Source organism: Coturnix japonica, chromosome 1 (genome assembly GCF_054131305.1).
Source record: "Coturnix japonica strain WE chromosome 1, WE-NBRP24, whole genome shotgun sequence".
Classification (NCBI taxonomy): domain Eukaryota; kingdom Metazoa; phylum Chordata; class Aves; order Galliformes; family Phasianidae; genus Coturnix; species Coturnix japonica.
Genome location: NC_140663.1, coordinates 175688505 through 175710185, shown reverse-complemented (window position 1 = coordinate 175710185; position 21681 = coordinate 175688505). Strand labels below are relative to the sequence as shown.

The 21681-nt window shown below is 51.1% G+C and overlaps 1 protein-coding gene and 2 pseudogenes across 2 annotated transcripts; all 3 read right to left on the bottom strand.

Moving 5' to 3' along the window:
* Window positions 1-4497: 4497 nt before the first annotated feature.
* On the bottom strand, window positions 4498-5992 carry LOC146762887 (ubiquitin carboxyl-terminal hydrolase 35-like; annotated as a pseudogene). Its single transcript, XR_014933574.1, has 2 exons — window positions 5926-5992; window positions 4498-5832 (listed from the first exon to the last, which is right to left on the bottom strand). The product of XR_014933574.1 is annotated as a ubiquitin carboxyl-terminal hydrolase 35-like (transcript).
* A 6768-nt stretch (window positions 5993-12760) lies between these two features.
* LOC146762886 (ubiquitin carboxyl-terminal hydrolase 35-like) lies at window positions 12761-14475 on the bottom strand (annotated as a pseudogene).
* A 2579-nt stretch (window positions 14476-17054) lies between these two features.
* Window positions 17055-20820, bottom strand: LOC146762885 (uncharacterized). The gene is made up of 5 exons (XM_085540734.1): window positions 20622-20820; window positions 19828-19932; window positions 19751-19774; window positions 17743-18271; window positions 17055-17529 (listed from the first exon to the last, which is right to left on the bottom strand). Exons 1-5 carry the CDS (start codon window positions 20818-20820, stop codon window positions 17055-17057), a joined length of 1332 nt encoding a protein of 443 aa, XP_085396860.1.
* Window positions 20821-21681: the final 861 nt, after the last annotated feature.

Sequence of the window (21681 nt, the reverse complement as noted above, 5' to 3'; positions counted from 1 at the left end):
CCTTCTCCTCAGGGCTGCTCTCCAGCCATTCTTACAACATTCATAGTACACCAAGCTGGGAGGGAGTGTTCATCTGCCAGGAGGCAGAAAGGCACTACAGAGGGACCTGAATAGACGGGATGAATATGCCAAGGTAACCTGTGTGGGTTTCAATAGGGCCAAGTGTCAGGTCCTGCATTTTGGTTACAACAACCCCAGGCAACCCTACAGGCTTGGGGAGGTGTGGCTGGAAAGCTGCCTGAGGGAAAGGGACCTTGGTGTGCTGATGGACAGTCTGCTGAATATGAGCCAGCAGTGTGTTTGCCCTGGTGGCTAAGAGAGCCAATGGCATCCTGGTTTGTATCAGGAATGGTGTGGTGAGCAGGACTAGGGAAGTCATTTTGCCCTGTACTCGGCACTCTCCAGTGCTGCAACTCGAGTACTGTGTTCAGGTTTGGGCACCTCAGTACAGAAAGGACATGGAGGTGCTGGAGCTGGTCCAGAGAAGGACAACAAGGCTTGTGAAGGGCTTGGAGAATATGTCCTATGAGGAGAGGCTGAAGGAACTGGGGATGATTAGTCTGTGGAAAAGGAGGCTGAGGGGAAACGGCAGAGAGCGAGCAGATGGTTTTAACAAAGAGAAAACACAGTGGCAACGATCTGAGGAGTAATGGGAATTGACTACGTGTAACCAAATCAAACAAAACGGGAGAGATGAGAGTACCCAAGGTAGGAGTCAAACCACAGCAGTGCGAGGGCAGCGCGTGCTTTAGAGAGCGGCAGGGGTCCGGTCCGGAGTCCCACCCCACTTCCACTTTGTGCCAAGTCCTCCGGAAATGCCACCCCTCCCCTCCATGAACCCAAAATGCCCAAAATGGTGGTAACACGGAACCAGGACATTAACTCCTTAACTGCCACTGTTCTGCAGGATGTTCTGATGTGGAATAGCGGCAACAGAAATCACTCAACCACAACATTCCACCCCTTATTCCACAGCACCTCATCATGCAGAACATATATCTGCATAGGAACACACAATAAGTAACACGTGTTACATATGCATATACACATACGTGTACATGGAATCACTGACTGCACTCCCTGAGCATCAGATTTCCTTGTGTTACACACTGGACGTCCCAATTTTTCTCCATTAACCTCCACGTACACCCAGGTCCCTGTGCAGAAACAGTTCCAAGGAGAGGTTTGCCCTGTCCATTGGCTGGAAGGACCCAAACTGCTTTTCCCGACATGTTCTTTATCTGTACTACAGGGACCTTATCTCCCTCTACAGTGTGTTGGGACCTAAATCCTGTAGGACCATCTGGATTGACAGATCCTCTGGTGTTGACCAGCCAGGTGGCTTCTGCCAAATGCTTCTCCCAGTGCTTAAACATGGTTTTCAACAACCCATTGTATCCTTCAATCATACCAGAGGCTGGTGCATGATAGGGGATGTGATAAATCCACTTGATGCCATGTTCACTGGCCCAAATATCCACAAGCGAATCTTGGAATTGAGTCCCATTATCAGACTCAGTTATTTCTGTGGTGCCATGTCGCCACAGGTCTTGTTTCCCAAGACCCACTATGGTGTTTCGGGTGGTAGCATGTGGTACTGCACATGTTTCAGTCCATCCAGTGGTTCCCTGCACCACGGTAAGCACATAACATCATTGAGAGATCGTGGCAAGGCGATATAATGAACCTGCCATGCCTCCCGGTGCCGCTTCTCTGTTTGTTTCCTTGAGCCCAGCTCCCATCTCCCTACCCCTTTCCCTTTTCCCTTCCCCTTTGTCGGGGGCCGGGGGGACCACGGACCTACTGTCCCCCTGTCACGGACATAGATTGATCTAGATCACTCCGTGACAGTAAGGCTCTCCTATTCTGATGGTAAAATTGACAAGAGAGTCGCACTTGCTGCAATAACTGTGGCTCGATCAGCCTTACGGCTGCCCTCAGTTAAAGGAGCAGGCAATGCAGTGTGTGATCCTTTTGTAAGAGGCTTCAAAGCAGCTGCCCCGAGGGAGGGCACATAATGTGCCAGGTGAGAGAAGGTGAGAAGAGGGCTGTACTGTCCATTGGAAACAAGGATAACAGGGAGGGAAGTGTGAGTGTGAGCACAGCCCAGCGTGCCCACACATTAGTGCAGCTGTAGGTGTGGGTTTTGAGGCATTCTGTTGTCTTTGCTCACAAGACCGTCGGGCTCCTGTGGGGACGTGGGCGCCGAATGGCGTCCGCACGCGATGGGTCCGTTGCGCGGCGCTGCGGTGGCCGTTGGGACCTGGTGACACCGTGGCTCAGCGGCTGGGGCCGCCCGTCTGCCTCGGTCCGTCGATGGGAAGCCACGGCGCTCTGTTTTGGGAAAGGACGCGGGGCCACTTGTCGCTTGCGCATCCCCCGGGGGCTGCGGCTGCCCCAGCGCCGGCCCCGCAGCTGGGAGCTGTGCTCAGAGCGGGCGGCCGTGGCTGGGCGTGCTGGGAAGGGCAGAGGCAGCTGCTGGGCTCTCCCACAGCTGTGCTGGCTTTGGGCACGGAGGGGGCAGCATACAAAGGAGACCAAGAGCCAGACCTCCACCTGGCCCTGCTGGTTTGGCCTGACCTGCACCAAAGGAATTGAGGGCTGGTAGAAAAATCCGGTCATTCCTGAGGAGCAGGGTCCGGTGGACACCAAGATTGTGACATCCACATGACCCAGCTGATTTGACCTAACCTCCTGCCCTGTCAGGATGGAGGAAGAAAACCAGGTACTTCCTGAGGTGCAGCATCCAGTGGAAAACAAGATCCTGACCTCCACTTGGCCGTGTTGGTTTGGCCTGACCTCCTGCCCTGTCAGGGTGGAGGACGGGAAGAAAAACCAGGTCCTTCCTCAGGATCAGCATCCAGTTGAGAACAAGATCCTGACCTCCACCCGGCCCTGTTGGTTTGGCCTGACATGCACCAAAGGAACTGAGGGCAGGAAGAAAAATCAGGACATTCCTGAGAAGCAGCATCCTGTGGAGACCAAAAGAAGAATCTCCACATGGCCCTGCTGGCTTGGCCTGACTTCCTGCCCTGTCAGGACTGAGAACAGGAAGACAAACCAGGTCCATCCTGAGGAGAAGAGCCCAGAGGAGACCAAGGGCCAGACGTCCACCTTGCCCTGTTGGTTTGGCCTAACCTGCACCAAGGGAATGGAGGGCAGGAAGACAAATCAGGTCATTCTTGAGGGGCAGAGTCCAGAGGAGACCAAGAGGCAGACCTCCTCCCGGCCCTGTTCATTTGGCCTAACCTCTTGCCCCATTATGATCAAGGACAGGAAGACAAATGAGGTCACTCCTGAGGGGCAACGTACAGAGGAGACCTCCACCTCGTCCTGGTGGCATGGTGTAAATTTCTTGTCCTGACAGGACTGAGAAAAGAAAGAAAAACCAGGTCGTTCCCCAGGAGCAACAACCCGTGGAGACGACGATTCTGACCGGCTACTGGCCCTGCTGGCTTGGCCCTTCCCAGTGCCCCAAACAGGTCTGGTACATAGACAGCAAGTTTGTTGTTCTCAACCTGTCCTCGTGGGAGAGGTGTTCTATCCATTGGATCCTTACTGTGGCTCTTCTATGGATGTGCTCCAACAGCTCCATGTCTCCATGTACTGAGGACTCCACTTCTGCTTTCTATAGTGTGCACTTACATAGGGTGCATACAGCGAATCTGGTTTTGTTCCTTTCCTTTTTTAAGAAGTAGCCGGTGGGTTTAAGGGTCTTAGTTCAAGGCGTCTTAAATGACAGCCTGGTTGTCAAGCCTGGCAGGTCTGGCCCAGAGTAACCAAGTAACACCAGAATAACCAAGTCCTAAAGACACATCTGGACAAACAGCTGGGTCTGCCGTGTCCTCTCACAGCACCCAGAGGTCACCAGTGACACAAGAAGGGCCCAGTGGAGCACAAAAGTTCCAACCAAAGCCGCTCGGTCTCTCAGCATCATCCAGTTGCTGCTCAGTACCACCAAGCAAGCTTGCAGGCTCACTACCTTGGAATACTGGTAATGTGCGGAATCAAACCCCATAAAACACATGAGATTATGGTGGAGGTATGTATATTAGGGAAAATGGATGGAATTTTGAGAAATTATTAATTTGCTGCCCCGCTCTTTTAAGCATGTGTCACAAAGATGTGGTGGAGGACTCTGGTGGTGGCTGGATGAAGGATGTTTTGGACGTTGCATGTCTTTCTAGCTGTGAACTTTCAACCTTTTCAGGGGGCTGCACTGTGTTGTATCAGGAACTGTCTTCTTATGGAGTCTCTCCACCACAGCGGGGATGTTGGCAAGGTGGAAATGTAGACAGCTCTGTTCCTCGCCCCCTTTTCCCGCTCCTGTAGGAGAAACGACAGAAGTACATTGTTGTTACCCATATGGAAATGATGCTAGGGAATTGCTCCGAGCATCTTTGTGCTGTGCCCTTTTGCTCTGGTCAATTTTCCCCCAAATAATCTGGTGTTGCTGAGACATGTAACTCATCTCTCAAAGTTGGTTGGAGAGATACATCAAAGTGTCGTATCTCTCCAGCCACATGGGTATCCCAAACCAGCACCTAGACACCCAATCTCAATGGGAAAGTGCAAGCTGTATACACCTGCGATATCTACCTGCAAGTAGAGGATGTTGTCTTTGGAGATGGCTTCCATCAAGTCCTTACTGAGGGAAGGACCGGCTGTGCAGTTTCCTGACTTCTGCCACAGCCGCATGCAGTGGGGAGCTTGGTCTCTCTGCCCGCTGCCTGTAGAAGAGCATGTAGGCAGTGGCACTGGGAAATAAAGAAGTCAGGTTGCTGATGGTTTCAAAGGAGCAGGTGCAAACCCTGTGGTCGTTGAAGAGGTACCACGGGATCTCAGAGTCCAGCTGCTTGTTGGAAGCCAGTTTTGGTGTCCCATCCTGAGGCTGTGTGTTGGGCACGGTATCGGTGCACTCTCTGCAGAAGCAGTAGTAGTGTCCGCTCTCGGAGGTGATGCCTGAGTGCACCACCACGCTGCAGAGGTCGTACACGGTGGACACGAAGGTGCTGCCCAGGTCAGATCTGCCCATCTCATGCTGACAGACGTTCTCAGTTTCCTCAGAGCTGACGTGGACGGGCAGTTTGAGCACCTCAGGAATGGAGACATTCTCCAGGATCTTCGTCCTCTTCATGGTCTTTGGGTCGAAGGAGAAGCGCAGCAGTGTGAGGATGAGGTAATGTGGGGCCTCTGTCAGCTCTGCCACCTTCTCAGCATCCTGCAAGGAAGCACATTTCTTGCAGTGGTATTGATTCTCTGCGGTCAGTCTCTCTGGGGATAGAAAATAGTTGATTAAATCCCCAAGAGATCGGGACTCCTTAGGAGCGCGTGTCTGCTCCCCAGAAGCCAAGTGAGCATCTCTGGTTGTATGTGCTGGTTCTCTGAGCTCCTGCAAACCCAGTGTTTCCACCAGCACCGGCTGGGCTCCGGGATCTTCAGACACAGCAGGCTTCCTCCGGATCCAGGGAGACCCTGTTGTTTGGTTTTCGGGAGGCTCAATAAACTGTGGGCCGATTTCTTCCACTTGTACAACAGAGGTGCTTCCTGGCCTGCACGTGAGCCTGTCTGATGGGGGGAACGCCAATGACAGGTCTGTGAAGGCTTCTTCTCGTGAAGAGACGTTTAAACACTTCAAGCAACGAATCTTTGTCAGCATTTTTCCCCCAAACATCTTCTCAACCAGTGTCTTGTTTACGGATTGATGCTCCATGGCTTGAGACATCAAGCTGGATTCCTTGAGCTGCTGGTAGTAGATCTTTTCAGTTTTTTCTTCTTCATGTAATCTTTGGTAGAAGGAAAAAGATGAGAACAATAAAACATACAGCACGACTTTTTACAGTATGGTTTCTGTGTGTGCACAGGGGCCTGATGCCAAGTGTGGTGGTGCAGAAGGCACAGATGGTCAACGTGTATTGACCCCACTTTGCAGGGCATCACCAGGACTCTGGGGACTTGGGATTTGTTGGTGAAAGAAAGGCAAAATCACCATTTTAGAGAGGAGGCTTGTCAGGCAAACACTTTTCCTCTGAACGTGGGGCAATTTCAGAAATTTTCAAGCCAAATTCATTTCTTCCCCCCAGGTCGGCACAAACAGAGTTCTACTAAGAAGTCCCAGTCCGGTTTTCCCATCTTTTACACCCAATCTCTGTTCTCAGCCGCTTGCACCACTTCAGAGTGGTCAGCATTTCATATGATGTGAATGCTTGGGGCATCACCACGTCTGGGCTCCAAAATTAATACTGCTTGCCACATACCGATTCAGGAGGTACTTGAGATACTCCGAGCAGTCCTGCTGAGAACCAGGGGTAAACCAGAATGGCTGGGAGGCAGACAGGAAGCTCTCTGGTGAGATGGCAGGTTGCTGGTAGAGAGAGGGAAAAACACATTTAAGCCACCGGGTCTCACTTCATATAGGAGAAGACTGGTTTGGTATGTGGCAACCAGCACTGGGAGGATGAATTTCAGCCCTGCTGAACATCCCTCTGTTGGACTGCCACGGGGATAACAGATTCTATGTGCCCCCTTTAACCAGCATGTGTCAATTAGGTACTCATATGAAAAATACATGCATTTATTTCTTCATTCATTTTCAAAATGCTTTCTGTTCCTGACCCACAGACTTCTACTAACTTCAGCCTGAACTTAATTTGATCCTTAATTTGATACCAAGTCCATTTATTAAAAAAAGAAACCTATAAAAATCTACTAAACTTCCATCCATCCTCTGATCTCTGCAGGCAGGTAAACTGCATTACCGGGCAACGTAATCAGTGCCTTTAGGCAATTGCTGTCACATTAATACAGTGGCAGACCCGTAATTGCCTGGAGAAATGACTTAATGTACTGGGCCAAAATAAAAATAACTAGAAGGATTGTAGGAAATTACTGGAAAATCATTAACTACGAGCTACACAACAAGCAAGTATGTGAATGCACATCAAACACACCATAACCTGCTTGGAATAAACAGGCTCTTTTATGACCAAATCTGCAAGCTAAGATGTTCTCTACGTTACCCCCTGAAAGAGACCTGCAATGGATCTGTAATGGTGTAGCACCACAATGGAACAAGGCAAAGCTGCCAGTCAAGTCTTGGAAAACAGAGAGGTGCAGGTCAGTGGGCTCACAGCAAGTGAAAAGTCAACATGGTGTCTCTGGGGGACAGACGAGTGCCTTCACCAATCGACTGAGATATGACCCATCTGGAGTCATTCATGCTAAATTTCAGGTTGGAAAGGACTCCTAATTACTTTGTGTATGGGCTATTTTTCTTACTTTCCCTCAGATATGAAAGATTCACAACATCTGGAATCTAAAGGTTTGTTGCTGTTGTGGTTTTTGGACTTTGGTCCAAAGAAATAACTAGAACATGAAATAATTACCTGACTGTGCTCCAACAATGCAAAGAGCGACTTCAGTTTTGTCATCAGGGGCTGGAGGTCACTCTCATTTAAATTCAACACTGAATGCCGAAAGCTGCAGAAGACAACCGCAGATGCAAAACAAGATGGACAATTAGCATTGTGGGAAGCACAGTGCCAGTGCAAAGAGCAACCCGGGAGCAGTCCTAAGAGGGAACAAGGGAGCAACAACTCACTCTGAAGCCATGAAGAGAGACTGTATGACACTGTTCATGTAGCAAGCGTTTCCCGAGTTCAATAAGCCAATCTTCCTTGACTGTGATTTGGAAGCCATGACTGGGCAGCTGGGCAGCTCGTACTTCTGGGAGGTACAAGCATTTTGTCCAAAGACATGTTAAGTCCGTTCTCTTCTTGGAACTGGAAGAGCCTTGGAAAGAAAGTGGTGACACCAACCATTATCATTTGGGTGGGCAAATGCCGAACTCCTCTGCAGGAGGTGTTCGTGGTGCAGATCTTCCTCATGTTGGTGTGCACCCAGTAGAAGACCTTGCAGTCATCAAGGACTTTTCTGTGCACAAACCTTTGCTGGGCTGAGGCGTGCTCCCCCCTGCGGGCTGACCGTCCCCCTGAAAAGAACAGGCTGTCAGATGGACTCAAGTGGCTCATGGAAATCACTCTCCCTGCTCTCTGCTCCATCTGCCCCTTTCCCTTTTGCTTGCCCTACTCTCACACAGGCCCTGGAGCTCCCAAGGCCAAAGATGAACGCAGCAGGGCATGCACTTGCCCTGGGCAGCTGCTGGGAAATGGGCCCCTACTCCTTCTTCAAGGGCTCCCATCAGGAACATTGCATCTTTGGGTGTCTTTTCTCTCCCGAATCCTGTACTGCCTTCTGCCCTGAGCAGCAGCCTCCCCATACAAACAGACTGCAGCACTCACTTGCTTTGATGCCCTTCCTGCCCGTCATCCACAGAAAGCACACTCTGGCTGGAGCTGGATGAGGAGTCTGCGGATGGTCTCATGCTCTCCCCTGTGCCATGCTCCGTATTCATGCACTGCTGGATGTCATGCATGTGCGTTTGGAGCAGGCAGGGGGTCGTCAGCTCACTCTCCGCAGATCTTATTTTGTCCTCAGTCAGGCAGAGCAGGTTGGAAGCAACTTCGTTGTCCTTTTCCTGGCACTCTGTTTCTTTGGAAACTGAGGCCGTTTGTCCTGCTATCTGGAAGTGAGAGAACATGGGCACTGTGAAAGGGATGCAGAGCATCACCCTGCAGGGCTTTGGTTTGCACGGAGCATTTCCAGCCTCACAGGAATGCTCGGGGCAGCCTATGAGGCTCACACCACCTCTGGCAGGCCCTGTGTTGCGCAGTGGTCTCTACTGAGTGATAGCCCTGTGGCTGGGCAAGTCCCTAGGGAGAGCTAATGGACCTCTGGGGGTCTGCTTTCCTTAAAGGTCTCCAAGTTTATGGCCTTGATGGCTCCCTGCTGTGCAGACACGGTACCCTCCCTGTGTAATTCATCTCAATCACTCACCTGTCCATGGCGAATTCTTCGTCCACAGGCCTTCCTCAACAGGCAGCAAATGCAGGTGATTACCAAGGGGTCTATAAGGAGCCAGGGTCTTTTTCTTTGCACCAGGTAGTCCCGGAGGTGGACCAGGAAGCAAGGCAAGCTGTAGAGCTTCCACTTGGTGCCTGGGGACTGCTGCTTTGTGCCCTCAGGAACAACAACCTTGCTGCCTCTGTACCAGACCTGTTTAGGGCACTGGGAAGGGCCAAGCCAGCAGGGCCAGTAGCCGGTCAGAATCGTGGTCTGCACGGGTTGTTGCTCCTGGGGAAGGACCTGGTTTTTCTTTCTATTCTCAGTCCTGTCAGGACATGAAATTCCACCACGCCACCAGGACGAGGTGGAGGTCACCTCTGTACGTTGCCCCTCAGGAGGGACCTCATTTGTCTTCCTGTCCTTGATCATAATTGGGCAAGAGGTTAGGCCAAATGAACAGGGCTAGGATGAGGTCTGCCTCTTGGTCTCCACTGGACGCTGCCCCTCAGGAAGGACCTGATTTGCCTTCCTGGTATCCGTTCCCTTGGTGCAGGTTAGGCCAAACCAACAGGGCAAGTTGGAGGTCTGGCCGTTGGTCTCCTCTGGGCTCTTCTCCTCAGGACGGACCTGGTTTATCTTCCTGTCGTCAGTCCTGATGGAGCAGGAGGTTAGGCCAAACCAGCAGGGCCACGTGGAGAAAAGTCTCTTGGTGGCACTTCCTGGTCAGGATCATTATAGCCATCTTGGTGTTGTTAATAAGTTTTATAGTAGTAAGGTGCTCTATGTGCCTGTCCCAAGGTGCTGGAAGGGAGTACGAGGTCTGGAAGAAAAATGAGCTAAGACAAAAGGTAGAGAGGGGAGCCTATTTTGAGACCCATTAAGAATCACGCAGGTAAAAGCCTGCTAGATTAAAGAAAAGGGGGGAAGTGAAGAGTGAGAAAAGCCCCAGAATCCAGGCAAGGTAACACTTTGCTATAGAAAGGGAAAGGGGAACTTCACAGAAACCAAGACAAAGGGTAACTGTAGGTAGTTGACATTTAAAAGGGCAGGGAAAGGGGGAATTACAGACACTTAGTCTAAAGAAAACCAGAGAATAGGGCAATAAAGATAAGAGGGAACTGCCCGGAGACCTCTGACAAGAAGAAGGATTAGATACCCCCGGGCAAGACGACGCCAGTGTGGGAGAGCGATAACGGCAAGAACAACGGATAACGCCAAAAGAAAACAGAAGAAGAATTTCACCCCAAAACAGCGGCAAGGGTCGCGGGGAATGGGGCCACGGCGAATGAGGTCATAGGGAATGTAATGAATATGTAACCAAACTGGGGAGGAGACTATGGATTATGTATTAGCTTGACCTATATCTGTAACACACCTTTATCCTTATGGTGTGCAAGTGAGGTGAAGCTATCCCCCTTGCACCACGGTGTACGCGCATGACTCATTAAACATACCTGCTTTATAACTATTTCGTGGTTATTGAGTTTGATTCTGCAAGTCAATTCCACATCATAACGTCATGTGGAGCACAGAGAAGAAGAACTGCACGTCCCAGAGGACATACGGTCGGAGAGGGAAACAAGTCAAAGTGATGCCGGCTCTCTCTCTCTCTCACTGCCTGGCAGCAGGTATGGTTGTGCTTCCAAGCTGCTGTGCCTTCAGTTCCAAAGTAGGCTTCTCGGTCTTCGGAAACCTCTCTCTTTCTCTTTTATTTTACGTGATTTATTTGCCTCAATTTCAATTAGATTGTAATTAGTAAAATAAGTTTTCCTCCTTAGATCGGTGCCGCTTCTCTGTTTCCTTGAGCCCAGCTCCCATCTCCCTACCCCTTTCCCTTTTTCCCTTCCCCTTTGTCGGGGGCCGGGGGGACCACGGACCTACTGTCCCCCTGTCACGGACATAGATTGATCTAGATCACTCCGTGACAGTAAGGCTCTCCTATTCTGATGGTAAAATTGACAAGAGAGTCGCACTTGCTGCAATAACTGTGGCTCGATCAGCCTTACGGCTGCCCTCAGTTAAAGGAGCAGGCAATGTAGTGTGTGATCCTTTAGTAAGAGGCTTCAAAGCAGCTGGCCCGAGGGAGGGCACATAATGTGCCAGGTGAGAGAAGGTGAGAAGAGGGCTGTACTGTCCATTGGAAACAAGGATAACAGGGAGGGAAGTGTGAGTGTGAGCACAGCCCAGCGTGCCCACACATTAGTGCAGCTGTAGGTGTGGGTTTTGAGGCATTCTGTTGTCTTTGCTCACAAGACCGTCGGGCTCCTGTGGGGACGTGGGCGCCGAATGGCGTCCGCACGCGATGGGTCCGTTGAGCGGCGCTGCGGTGGCCGTTGGGACCTGGTGACACCGTGGCTCAGCGGCTGGGGCCGCCCGTCTGCCTCGGTCCGTCGATGGGAAGCCACGGCGCTCTGTTTTGGGAAAGGACGCGGGGCCACTTGTCGCTTGCGCATCCCCCGGGGGCTGCGGCTGCCCCAGCGCCGGCCCCGCAGCTGGGAGCTGTGCTCAGAGCGGGCGGCCGTGGCTGGGCGTGCTGGGAAGGGCAGAGGCAGCCGCTGGGCTCTCCCACAGCTGTGCTGGCTTTGGGCACGGACGGGGCACAGTTAATTCTCTCCTCGTCCCCACCAAGCAGCGCAGCACGCCCCCAAGGTGTGGGGGTGCTTTCACCCCGTGCGTGGCGCTGTGGGATATCGGGACTGCGGGGACATGGCTGCGCACCTGGGGCAGAGTGGCGTGGAGGATGCTGCCTCCTGCTCCCACCTTTGGCCCCAGCATTGTCCTGCCGAGCTGCTGCAGGGCTTGGGCAGCACATGGCGGTAGTGGTGGCTCAGCGGCGTCAGCCTGGTCCCCATCGCCACCTCGTGTCCCATCGTGATGCTGGAGGGAACACGGAACACTCAGAGATGAAGCCGGGGGTGAGGAAGTGCTGCTGAAATCCCAGCCGTGAGCAGAACCAGCAGCGCTGCCCAGAGCTGCCAGAAGGGCCAAAGGACAGTCGGGCTGTGTGGCAACCCGCTCCTATTTTGGGAACAGAAATGAGCTCCTTTTGCAACCCATGGCTGGGGCAGCTCTGTGCTACGTGCACAGCAGGACACTCACCTCTTGGAGCAAACACGCTGGGCCCCGCGATTGCCCCCAGCTGTTCCCATCGTGCCTGTATGAGTCGTGCTTGTCCACGTGTGTCCATGGAGCTGAATGGAAAATCCCACTGAGGTCCCCTGAGGCCGTGGGCAGTGATGGCAGCAGGAAATGAGGAGTCCCCTTGCCCACGACTGTGCCTCACCAAGCTGGGTTGGGAAGGGCGACGTGGTGCTATGATGGCTGCTCTCAGGTTACCTCGCAGCCTGCTGTTCTCCAGGCTGCCCAGCCTCAAACACCATAAAACACATGAGATTATGGTGGAGGTATGTTTATTAGGGAAAATGGATGGAATTTTGTGGAATTATTAATTTGCTGTCCCGCTCTTTTAAGCATGTCACAAAGATGTGGTGGAGGACTCTGGTGGTGGCTGGATGAAGGATGTTTTGGAAGTTGGATGTCTTTCTAGCTGTGAACTTTCAACCTTTTCAGGGGGCTGCACTGTGTTGTATCAGGAACTGTCTTCTTATGGAGTCTCTCCACCACAGCGGGGATGTTGGCAAGGTGGAAATGTAGACAGCTCTGTTCCTCGCCCCCTTTTCCCGCTCCTGTAGGAGAAACGACAGAAGTACATTGTTGTTACCCATATGGAAATGATGCTAGGGAATTGCTCCGAGCATCTTTGTGCTGTGCCCTTTTGCTCTGGTCAATTTCACCCAAATAATCTGGTGTTGCTGAGACATGTAACTCATCTCTCAAAGTTGGTTGGAGAGATACATCAAAGTGTCGTATCTCTCCAGCCACATGGGTATCCCAAACCAGCACCTAGACACCCAATCTCAATGGGAAAGTGCAAGCTGTATACACCTGCGATATCTACCTGCAAGTAGAGGATGTTGTCTTTGGAGATGGCTTCCATCAAGTCCTTACTGAGGGAAGGACCGGCTGTGCAGTTTCCTGACTTCTGCCACAGCCGCATGCAGTGGGGAGCTTGGTCTCTCTGCCCGCTGCCTGTAGAAGAGCATGTAGGCAGTGGCACTGGGAAATAAAGAAGTCAGGTTGCTGATGGTTTCAAAGGAGCAGGTGCAAACCCTGTGGTCGTTGAAGAGGTACCACGGGATCTCAGAGTCCAGCTGCTTGTTGGAAGCCAGTTTTGGTGTCCCATCCGGAGGCTGTGTGTGGGGCACGGTATTGGTGCACTCTCTGCAGAAGCAGTAGTAGTGTCCGCTCTCGGAGGTGATGCCTGAGTGCACCACCACGCTGCAGAGGTCGTACACGGTGGACACGAAGGTGCTGCCCAGGTCAGATCTGCCCATCTCATGCTGACAAACATCCTCAGTTTCCTCAGAGCTGACGAGGATGGGCAGTTTGAGCACCTCAGGAATGGAGACATTCTCCAGGATCTTCCTCCTCTTCATGGTCTTTGGGTCAAAGGAGAAGCGCAGCAGTGTGAGGATGAGGTAATGTGGGGCCTCTGTCAGCTCTGCCACCTTCTCAGCATCCTGCAAGGAAGCACATTTCTCGCAGTGGTATTGATTCTCTGCGGTCAGTCTCTCTGGGGATAGAAAACAGGTGATTAAATCCCCAAGAGATCGGGACTCCTTAGGAGCACGTGTCTGCTCCCCAGAAGCCAAGTGAGCATCTTTGGATGTATGTGCTGGTTCTCTGGGCTCCTGCAAACCCAGTATTTCCATCAGCACCGGCTGGGCTCCGGGATCTCCAGACACAGCAGGCTTCCTCCGGATCTAGGCAGATCCTGTTGGCTGATTTTTGGGGGACTCAATAAACTGTGGGCCGATTTCTTCCACTTGTAAAACAGAGCTTCCTGGCCTGCACGTGGGCCTGTCTGATGGGGAGAACGCCAATGACAGGTCTGTGAATGCTTCTTCTCGTGAAGAGACGTTTAAACACTTCAAGCAACGAATCTTTGTCATAATTTTTCCCCCAAACAACTTCTCAACCAGTGTCTTGTTTATGGATTGATGCTCCATGGCTTGAGACATCAAGCTGGATTCCTTGAGCTGCTGGTAGTAGATCTTTTCAGTTTTTTCTTCTTCATGTAATCTTTTGTAGAAGGAAAAAGATGAGAACAATAAAACATACAGCACGACTTTCTACAGTATGGTTTCTGTGTGTGCACAGGGGCCTGATGCCAAGTGCGGTGGTGCAGAAGGCACAGATGGTCAACGTGTATTGACCCCACTTTGCAGGGCATCACCAGGACTCTGGGGACTTGGGATTTGTTGGTGAAAGAAAGGCAAAATCACCATTTTAGAGAGGAGGCTTGTCAGGCAAACAGTTTTCCTCTGAACGTGGGGCAGTTTCAGAAATTTTCAAGCCCAATTCATTTCTTCCCCCCAGGTCGGCACAAACAGAGTTCTACTAAGAAGTCCCAGACCGGTTTTCCCATCTTTTACACCCAATCTCTGTTCTCAGCCACTTGCACCACTTCAGAGGGGTCAGCATTTCATATGATGTGAATGCTTGGGGCATCACCACGTCTGGGCTCCAAAATTAATACTGCTTGCCACATACCGATTCAGGAGGTACTTGAGATACTCCGAGCAGTCCTGCTGAGAACCAGGGGTAAACCAGAATGGCTGGGAGGCAGACAGGAAGCTCTCTGGTGAGATGGCAGGTTGCTGGTAGAGAGAGGGAAAAACACATTTAAGCCACCGGGTCTCACTTCATATAGGAGAAGACTGGTTTGGTATGTGGCAACCAGCACTGGGAGGATTTCAGCCCTGCTGAACATCCCTCTGTTGGACTGCCACGGGGATAACAGATTCTATGTGCCCCCTTTAACCAGCATGTGTCAATTAGGTACTCATATGAAAAATACATGCATTTATTTCTTCATTCATTTTCAAAATGCTTTCTGTTCCTGACCCACAGACTTCTACTAACTTCAGCCTGAACTTAATTTGATCCTTAATTTGATACCAAGTCCATTTATTAAAAAAAGAAACCTATAAAAATCGACTAAACTTCCATCCATCCTCTGATCTCTGCAGGGAGGTAAACTGCATTACCGGGCAACGTAATCAGTGCCTTTAGGCAATTGTTGTCACATTAATACAGTGGCAGACCCGTAATTGCCTGGAGAAATGACTTTGCGTACTGGGCCAAAAGAAAAATAACTAGAAGGATTGTAGGAAATTACTGGGAAATCATTAAGTACAAGCTACACAACAAGCATGTACGTGAATGCACATCAAACACACCATAACCTGCTTGGAATAAACAGGCTCTTTTATGACCAAATGTGCAAGTTAAGATGTTCTCTACGTTACCCCCTGAAAGAGACCTGCAATGGATCTGTAATTGTGTAGCACCACAATGGAACAAGGCAAAGCTGCCAGTCAAGTCTTGGAAAACACAGAGGTGCAGGTCAGTGGGCTCACAGCAAGTGAAATGTCAACATGGTGTATCTGGGGGACAGACGGTTGCCTTCACCAATGCACTGAGATATGACCCATCTGGAGTCACTCATGCTAAATTTCAGGTTGGTGGAGAAAGGACTCCTAATTACTTTGTGTATGGGCTATTTTTCTTACTTTCCCTCAGATATGAAAGATTCACAACATCTGGAATCTAAAGGTTTGTTGCTGTTGTGGTTTTTGGACTTTGGTCCAAAGAAATAACTAGAACATGAAATAATTACCTGACTGTGCTCCAACAATGCAAAGAGCGACTTCAGTTTTGTCATCAGGGGCTGGAGGTCACTCTCGTTTAAATTCAACACTGAATGCCGAAAGCTGCAGAAGACAACCGCAGATGCAAAACAAGATGGACAATTAGCATTGTGGCAAGCACAGTGGAAGTGCAAAGAGCAACCCAACAGCAGTCCTAAGAGGGAACAAGGGAGCAACAACTCACTCTGAAGCCATGAAGAGAGACTGTATGACACTGTTCATGTAACAAGTGTTTCCCGAGTTCAATAAGCCAATCTTCCTTGACTGTGATTTGGAAGCCATGACTGGGAAGCTGGGCAGCTCGTACTTCTGGGAGGTACACGCATTTTGTCCATAGACATGTTCAATCCGTTCTGTGCTTGGAACTGGAAGAGCCTTGGAAAGAAAGTGGTGACACCAATCGTCATCTTTCAGATGGGCAAATGCCGAACTCCTCTGCAGGAGGTGTTCGTGGTGCAGATCATCCTCATGTTGGCGTGCACCCAGTAGAAGACATTGCAGTCATCAAGGACTTTTCTGTGCACAAACCTTTGCTGGGCTGAGGCGTGCTCCCCCCCGCGGGCTGACCGTCCCCCTGAAAAGAACAGGCTGTCAGATGGACTCAAGTGGCTCATGGAAATCACTCTCCCTGCTCTCTGCTCCACCTGCCCCTTTCCCTTTTGCTTGCCCTACTCTCACACAGGCCCTGGAGCTCCCGAGGCAAAGATAAATGCAGCAGGGCATGCACTTTCCCTGGGCAGATTCTGGGAAATGGGCCCCTTCTCCTTCTTCAGGGGCTCCCATCAGGAACATTGCATCTGTGGGTGTCTTTTCTCTCCCGAATCCTGTACTGCCTTATGCCTTGAGCAGCAGCCTCCCCATACAAACAGATGCAGCACTCACTTGCTTTGATGCCTTTCCTGCTGGTCATCCACAGAAAGCACACTCTGGCTGGAGCTGGATGAGGAGTCTGCGGATGGTCTCGTGCTCTCCCTTGTGCCATGCTCCGTATTCATGCATTGCTGGAAGTCATGCATGTGCGTTTGGAGCAGGCAGGGGGTCGTAAGCTCACTCTCTGTAGAACTTATTTTGTCCTCAGTCAGGCAGAGCAGGTTGGAAGCAACTTCGTTGTCCTTTTTCCGTCACTCTGTTTCTTTGGAAACTGACGCCGTTTGTCCTGCTATCTGGAATTGAGAGAACATGGGCAGCGTGAAAGGGATGCAGGCTCGTTTGGCAAAGCATCACCCTGCAGGGCTTTGGTTTGCACGGAGCATTTCCAGCCTCACAGTAATGCTCAGGGCAGCCCGTGAGGCTCACACCACCTCTGGTAGGCCCTGTGTTGTGCGTGGATCTCCCACTGTGAGACAGCCCTGTGGCTGGACAAGTCCCTGGGGAGAGCTAACGGTCTTCTGGGGGTCTTCTTTCGTTAAAGGTCTCCAAGTTTATGGCCTTGATGGCTCCCTGCTGTGCAGACACGGTACCCTCCCTGTGCAATTCAACTCGATCACTCACCTGTCCACGACGGCATCTTAGTCTTCTCCAGAGGCCGCAGGCCTTCCTCAACAGGCAGCAAATGCAGGTGATTACCAAGGGATCTATAAGGAGCCAGGTTGTCCTTCTTTGCACCAGGTAGTCCCGGAGGTGGGCCAGGAAGCAAGGCAAGCTGTAGACCTTCCACTTGGTGCCTGGGGACTGCTGCTTTGTGCCCTCAGGAACAACAACCTTGCTGCCTCTGTACCAGACCTGTGTGGGGCACTGGGAAGGGCCAAGCCAGCAGGGCCAGTAGCCGGTCAGAATCGTGGTCTGCACGGGTTGTTGCTCCTGGGGAAGGACCTGGTTTTTCTTTCTATTCTCAGTCCTGTCAGGACATGAAATTCCACCACGCCACCAGGACGAGGTGGAGGTCACCTCTGTACGTTGCCCCTCAGGAGGGACCTCATTTGTCTTCCTGTCCTTGATCATAATTGGGCAAGAGGTTAGGCCAAATGAACAGGGCTAGGATGAGGTCTGCCTCTTGGTCTCCACTGGACGCTGCCCCTCAGGAAGGACCTGATTTGCCTTCCTGTTGTCCGTTCCCTTGGTACAGGTTAGGCCAAACCAACAGGGCAATGTGGAGGTCTGGCTGTTGGTCTCCTCTGGGCTCTTCTCCTCAGGACGGACCTGGTTTATCTTCCTGTCGTCAGTCCTGATGGAGCAGGAGGTTTGGCCAAACCAGCAGGGCCACGTGGAGAGATGTCTCTTGGTGTCCTCTGAACGCTGCTCCTCAGCAAAGACCTGGTTTGTCTTCCTGTTCTCAGTCCTGACAGGGCAGGAAGTCAGGCCAAGCCAGCAGGGCCATGTGGAGATCCTTCTCTTGGTCTCCACAGGATGCTGCTTCTCAGGAATGTCCTGATTTTTCTTCCTGCCCTCAGTTCCTTTGCTGCATGTCAGGCCAAACCAACAGGGCCAGGTGGAGGTCTGGCTCTTGGTCTCCACTGTATGCAGCTTCTCAGGAAGGTCCTGATAGGCAGAGACAGCTCCCTGTAAACCATGTTGCTCACAACCCCATCCAGCCTGGCCTTGAATGCTTCCAGGGTGGGGGCATCCAAACCTCACTGGGCAACTTGTGCCAATGCCTCACACTAAAGAATGTCTTCCTAATCTATGGCCTAAAACTAGCCTCTTCCCCTTGAAAGCCATTTCCCTGTTTCCCGTCTCTACTTGCCTGTTTAAAAAGTCCCTCTCCAGCTTTCCTGTAGGGTCCCTTCATGTTTGGGATGACCACTATAAGGTCCCCTCAGAGACTTCTCTAGGCCAAAGAGCCCCGATTCCATCAGCCTGTTCCCATAGGAGATGTGCTACAGCCCTCTGATCATCTTTGTGGCCCTCCTCTGGACCTTCTCCACCAGCTCCATGCACTTCTTGTGTTGGGGGCTCCAGAAGTGGATGCAGTACTGCACGTGGGGACTCACAAGAGTGGAGCACAGGGGCAGAATCACCTCCCTCAACCTGCTGGTCACACTTCTCCTTATGCAACCCCGGATATGGTTGGCTCCCTGGGCTGCATGCAGACACTGACAGCTCCTATTGAATCTTTCATCGAGCCACACTCCCAGGTCCTTCTCCTCAGGGCTGCTCTCCAGCCATTCTTACAACATTCATAGTACACCAAGCTGGGAGGGAGTGTTCATCTGCCAGGAGGCAGAAAGGCACTACAGAGGGACCTGAATAGACGGGATGAATATGCCAAGGTAACCTGTGTGGGTTTCAATAGGGCCAAGTGTCAGGTCCTGCATTTTGGTTACAACAACCCCAGGCAACCCTACAGGCTTGGGGAGGTGTGGCTGGAAAGCTGCCTGAGGGAAAGGGACCTTGGTGTGCTGATGGACAGTCTGCTGAATATGAGCCAGCAGTGTGTTTGCCCTGGTGGCTAAGAGAGCCAATGGCATCCTGGTTTGTATCAGGAATGGTGTGGTGAGCAGGACTAGGGAAGTCATCCTGCCCTGTACTCGGCACTCTCCAGTGCTGCAACTCGAGTACTGTGTTCAGGTTTGGGCACCTCAGTACAGAAAGGACATGGAGGTGCTGGAGCTGGTCCAGATTAGGACAACAAGGCTTGTGAAGGGCTTGGAGAATATGTCCTATGAGGAGAGGCTGAAGGAACTGGGGATGATTAGTCTGTGAAAAAGGAGGCTGAGGGGAAACGGCAGAGAGCGAGCAGATGGTTTTAACAAAGAGAAAACACAGTGGCAACGATCTGAGGAGTAATGGGAATTGACTACGTGTAACCAAATCAAACAAAACGGGAGAGATGAGAGTACCCAAGGTAGGAGTCAAACCACAGCAGTGCGAGGGCAGCGCGTGCTTTAGAGAGCGGCAGGGGTCCGGTCCGGAGTCCCACCCCTCTTCCGCTTTGTGCCAAGTCCTCCGGAAATGCCACCCCTCCCCTCCATGAACCCAAAATGCCCAAAATGGTGGTAACACGGAACCAGGACATTAACTCCTTAACTGCCACTGTTCTGCAGGATGTTCTGATGTGGAATAGCGGCAACAGAAATCACTCAACCACAACATTCCATCCCTTATTCCACAGCACCTCGTCATGCAGAACACACTCGTCTGCATGCAGAGCACCTCGTCTGCATAGGAACACACAATAAGTAACATGTGTTACACATGCATATACACATACGTGTACATGGAATCACTGACTGCACTCCCGGAGCATCATATTTCCTTGTGTTACACACTGGACGTCCCCGTTTTTCTCCATTACCCACCACGTGCACCCAGGTCCCTGTGCAGAAACAGTTCCAAGGAGAGGTTTGCCCTGTCCATTGGCTGAAAGGACCCAAACTGCTTTTCCCGACACGTTCTTTATCTGTACTACAGGGACCTTATCTCCCTCTACAGTGTGTTGGGACCTGGATCCTGTAGGACCATCTCGATTGACAGATCCTCTGGTGTTGACCAGCCAGGTGGCTTCTGCCAAATGCTTCTCCCAGTGCTTAAACATGGTTTTCAACAACCCATTGTATCGTTCAATCATACCAGAGGCTGGTGCATGATAGAGGATGTGATAAATCCACCTGATGCCATGTTCACTGGCCCAAATATCCACAAGTGAATCTTGGAATTGAGTCCCATTATCAGTCTCAGTTCTTTCTGTGGTGCCATGTCGCCACAGGTCTTGTTTCGCAAGACCCAATGTGTTGTTTTGGGCTTTAGAATGGGGTGCTGCACATGTTTCTGTTCACCAAGGGTTGCCTCCACCATGGTAAGCACATAGGAAACACTGCGAGATCGTGGCAAGGTGATATAATCAACCTGCCATGCCTCCCCATATTTATACTTCAGCCATCGCACTTGTCTCCAGAGTTTTCATGCTCTTGGCTTGTTTAATCATCTCATAAGTTTCACAGTCATGAATAAGCTGTGCATTAGCGTCCATAGTTAAGTCCACCCCTCGGTGTCTGGCTCACTTACATGTCACATCTCTTCCTTGATGGCCCGAGGTCTCATGGGCCCATTGAGCTAGAAAGAATTCACCCTTGTTCTGCCACTTCAGGTCTCTTTGAGCCACCTCAATTCTGGCAGTTCGATCTTCCTGATGGTTGTTTGGCTGTTCTTCAGCAGCCCTACTCTTGGGCACATGTGCATCCACATGGCATATCTTTATAACCATATTCCTTATTGGGGCAGCAATGTCTTACATAGAATCATAGAATCACAGTGTTGGAAAGGATCTACAAGATCATCTAGTCCAACCACCCTCCCTTTACAATACCTACAGAAAAACCACTAAACCATATCTCCTACCTCCCTATCCTGACGCCTCTTGAACACTGCCATGAATGGTGACTCAAGCACCTCCCTGGGCAGCCATTCTGCCTGACCACTCCCTGAGATAAAAGGTTCTTTCTTATTGTCATGGTTTTGTAATCTTTCCTATTGGTATTCCACATCATAACATCATGTGGAACACAGAGAAGAACTGCATGTCCCAGAGGACCTCACGGTCAAAGAGGGAAACAAGTCCAAGAAGTGATGCCGTCTCTCTCTCTCTCACTTCCTGGCAGCGGGTATGGTTGTGCTTCCAAGCTGTGGTGTCTTCAGTTCCAAAGTAGGCTTCGGAAACCTCTCTCTTTCCCCTTTATTTTACTTGATTTATTTGCCTCAATTTCAATTAAACAGTAATTAGTAAAATAAGTTTTCTTCCTTACATTGGTGCCGCTTCTGTGTTTGTTTCCTTGAGCCCAGCTCCCATCTCCCTACCCCTTTCCCTTTTTCCCTTCCCCTTTGTCGGGGGCCGGGGGGACCACGGACCTACTGTCCCCCTGTCACGGACATAGATTGATCTAGATCACTCCGTGACAGTAAGGCTCTCCTATTCTGATGGTAAAATTGACAAGAGAGTCGCACTTGCTGCAATAACTGTGGCTCGATCAGCCTTACGGCTGCCCTCAGTTAAAGGAGCAGGCAATGCAGTGTGTGATCCTTTTGTAAGAGGCTTCAAAGCAGCTGGCCCGAGGGAGGGCACATAAAT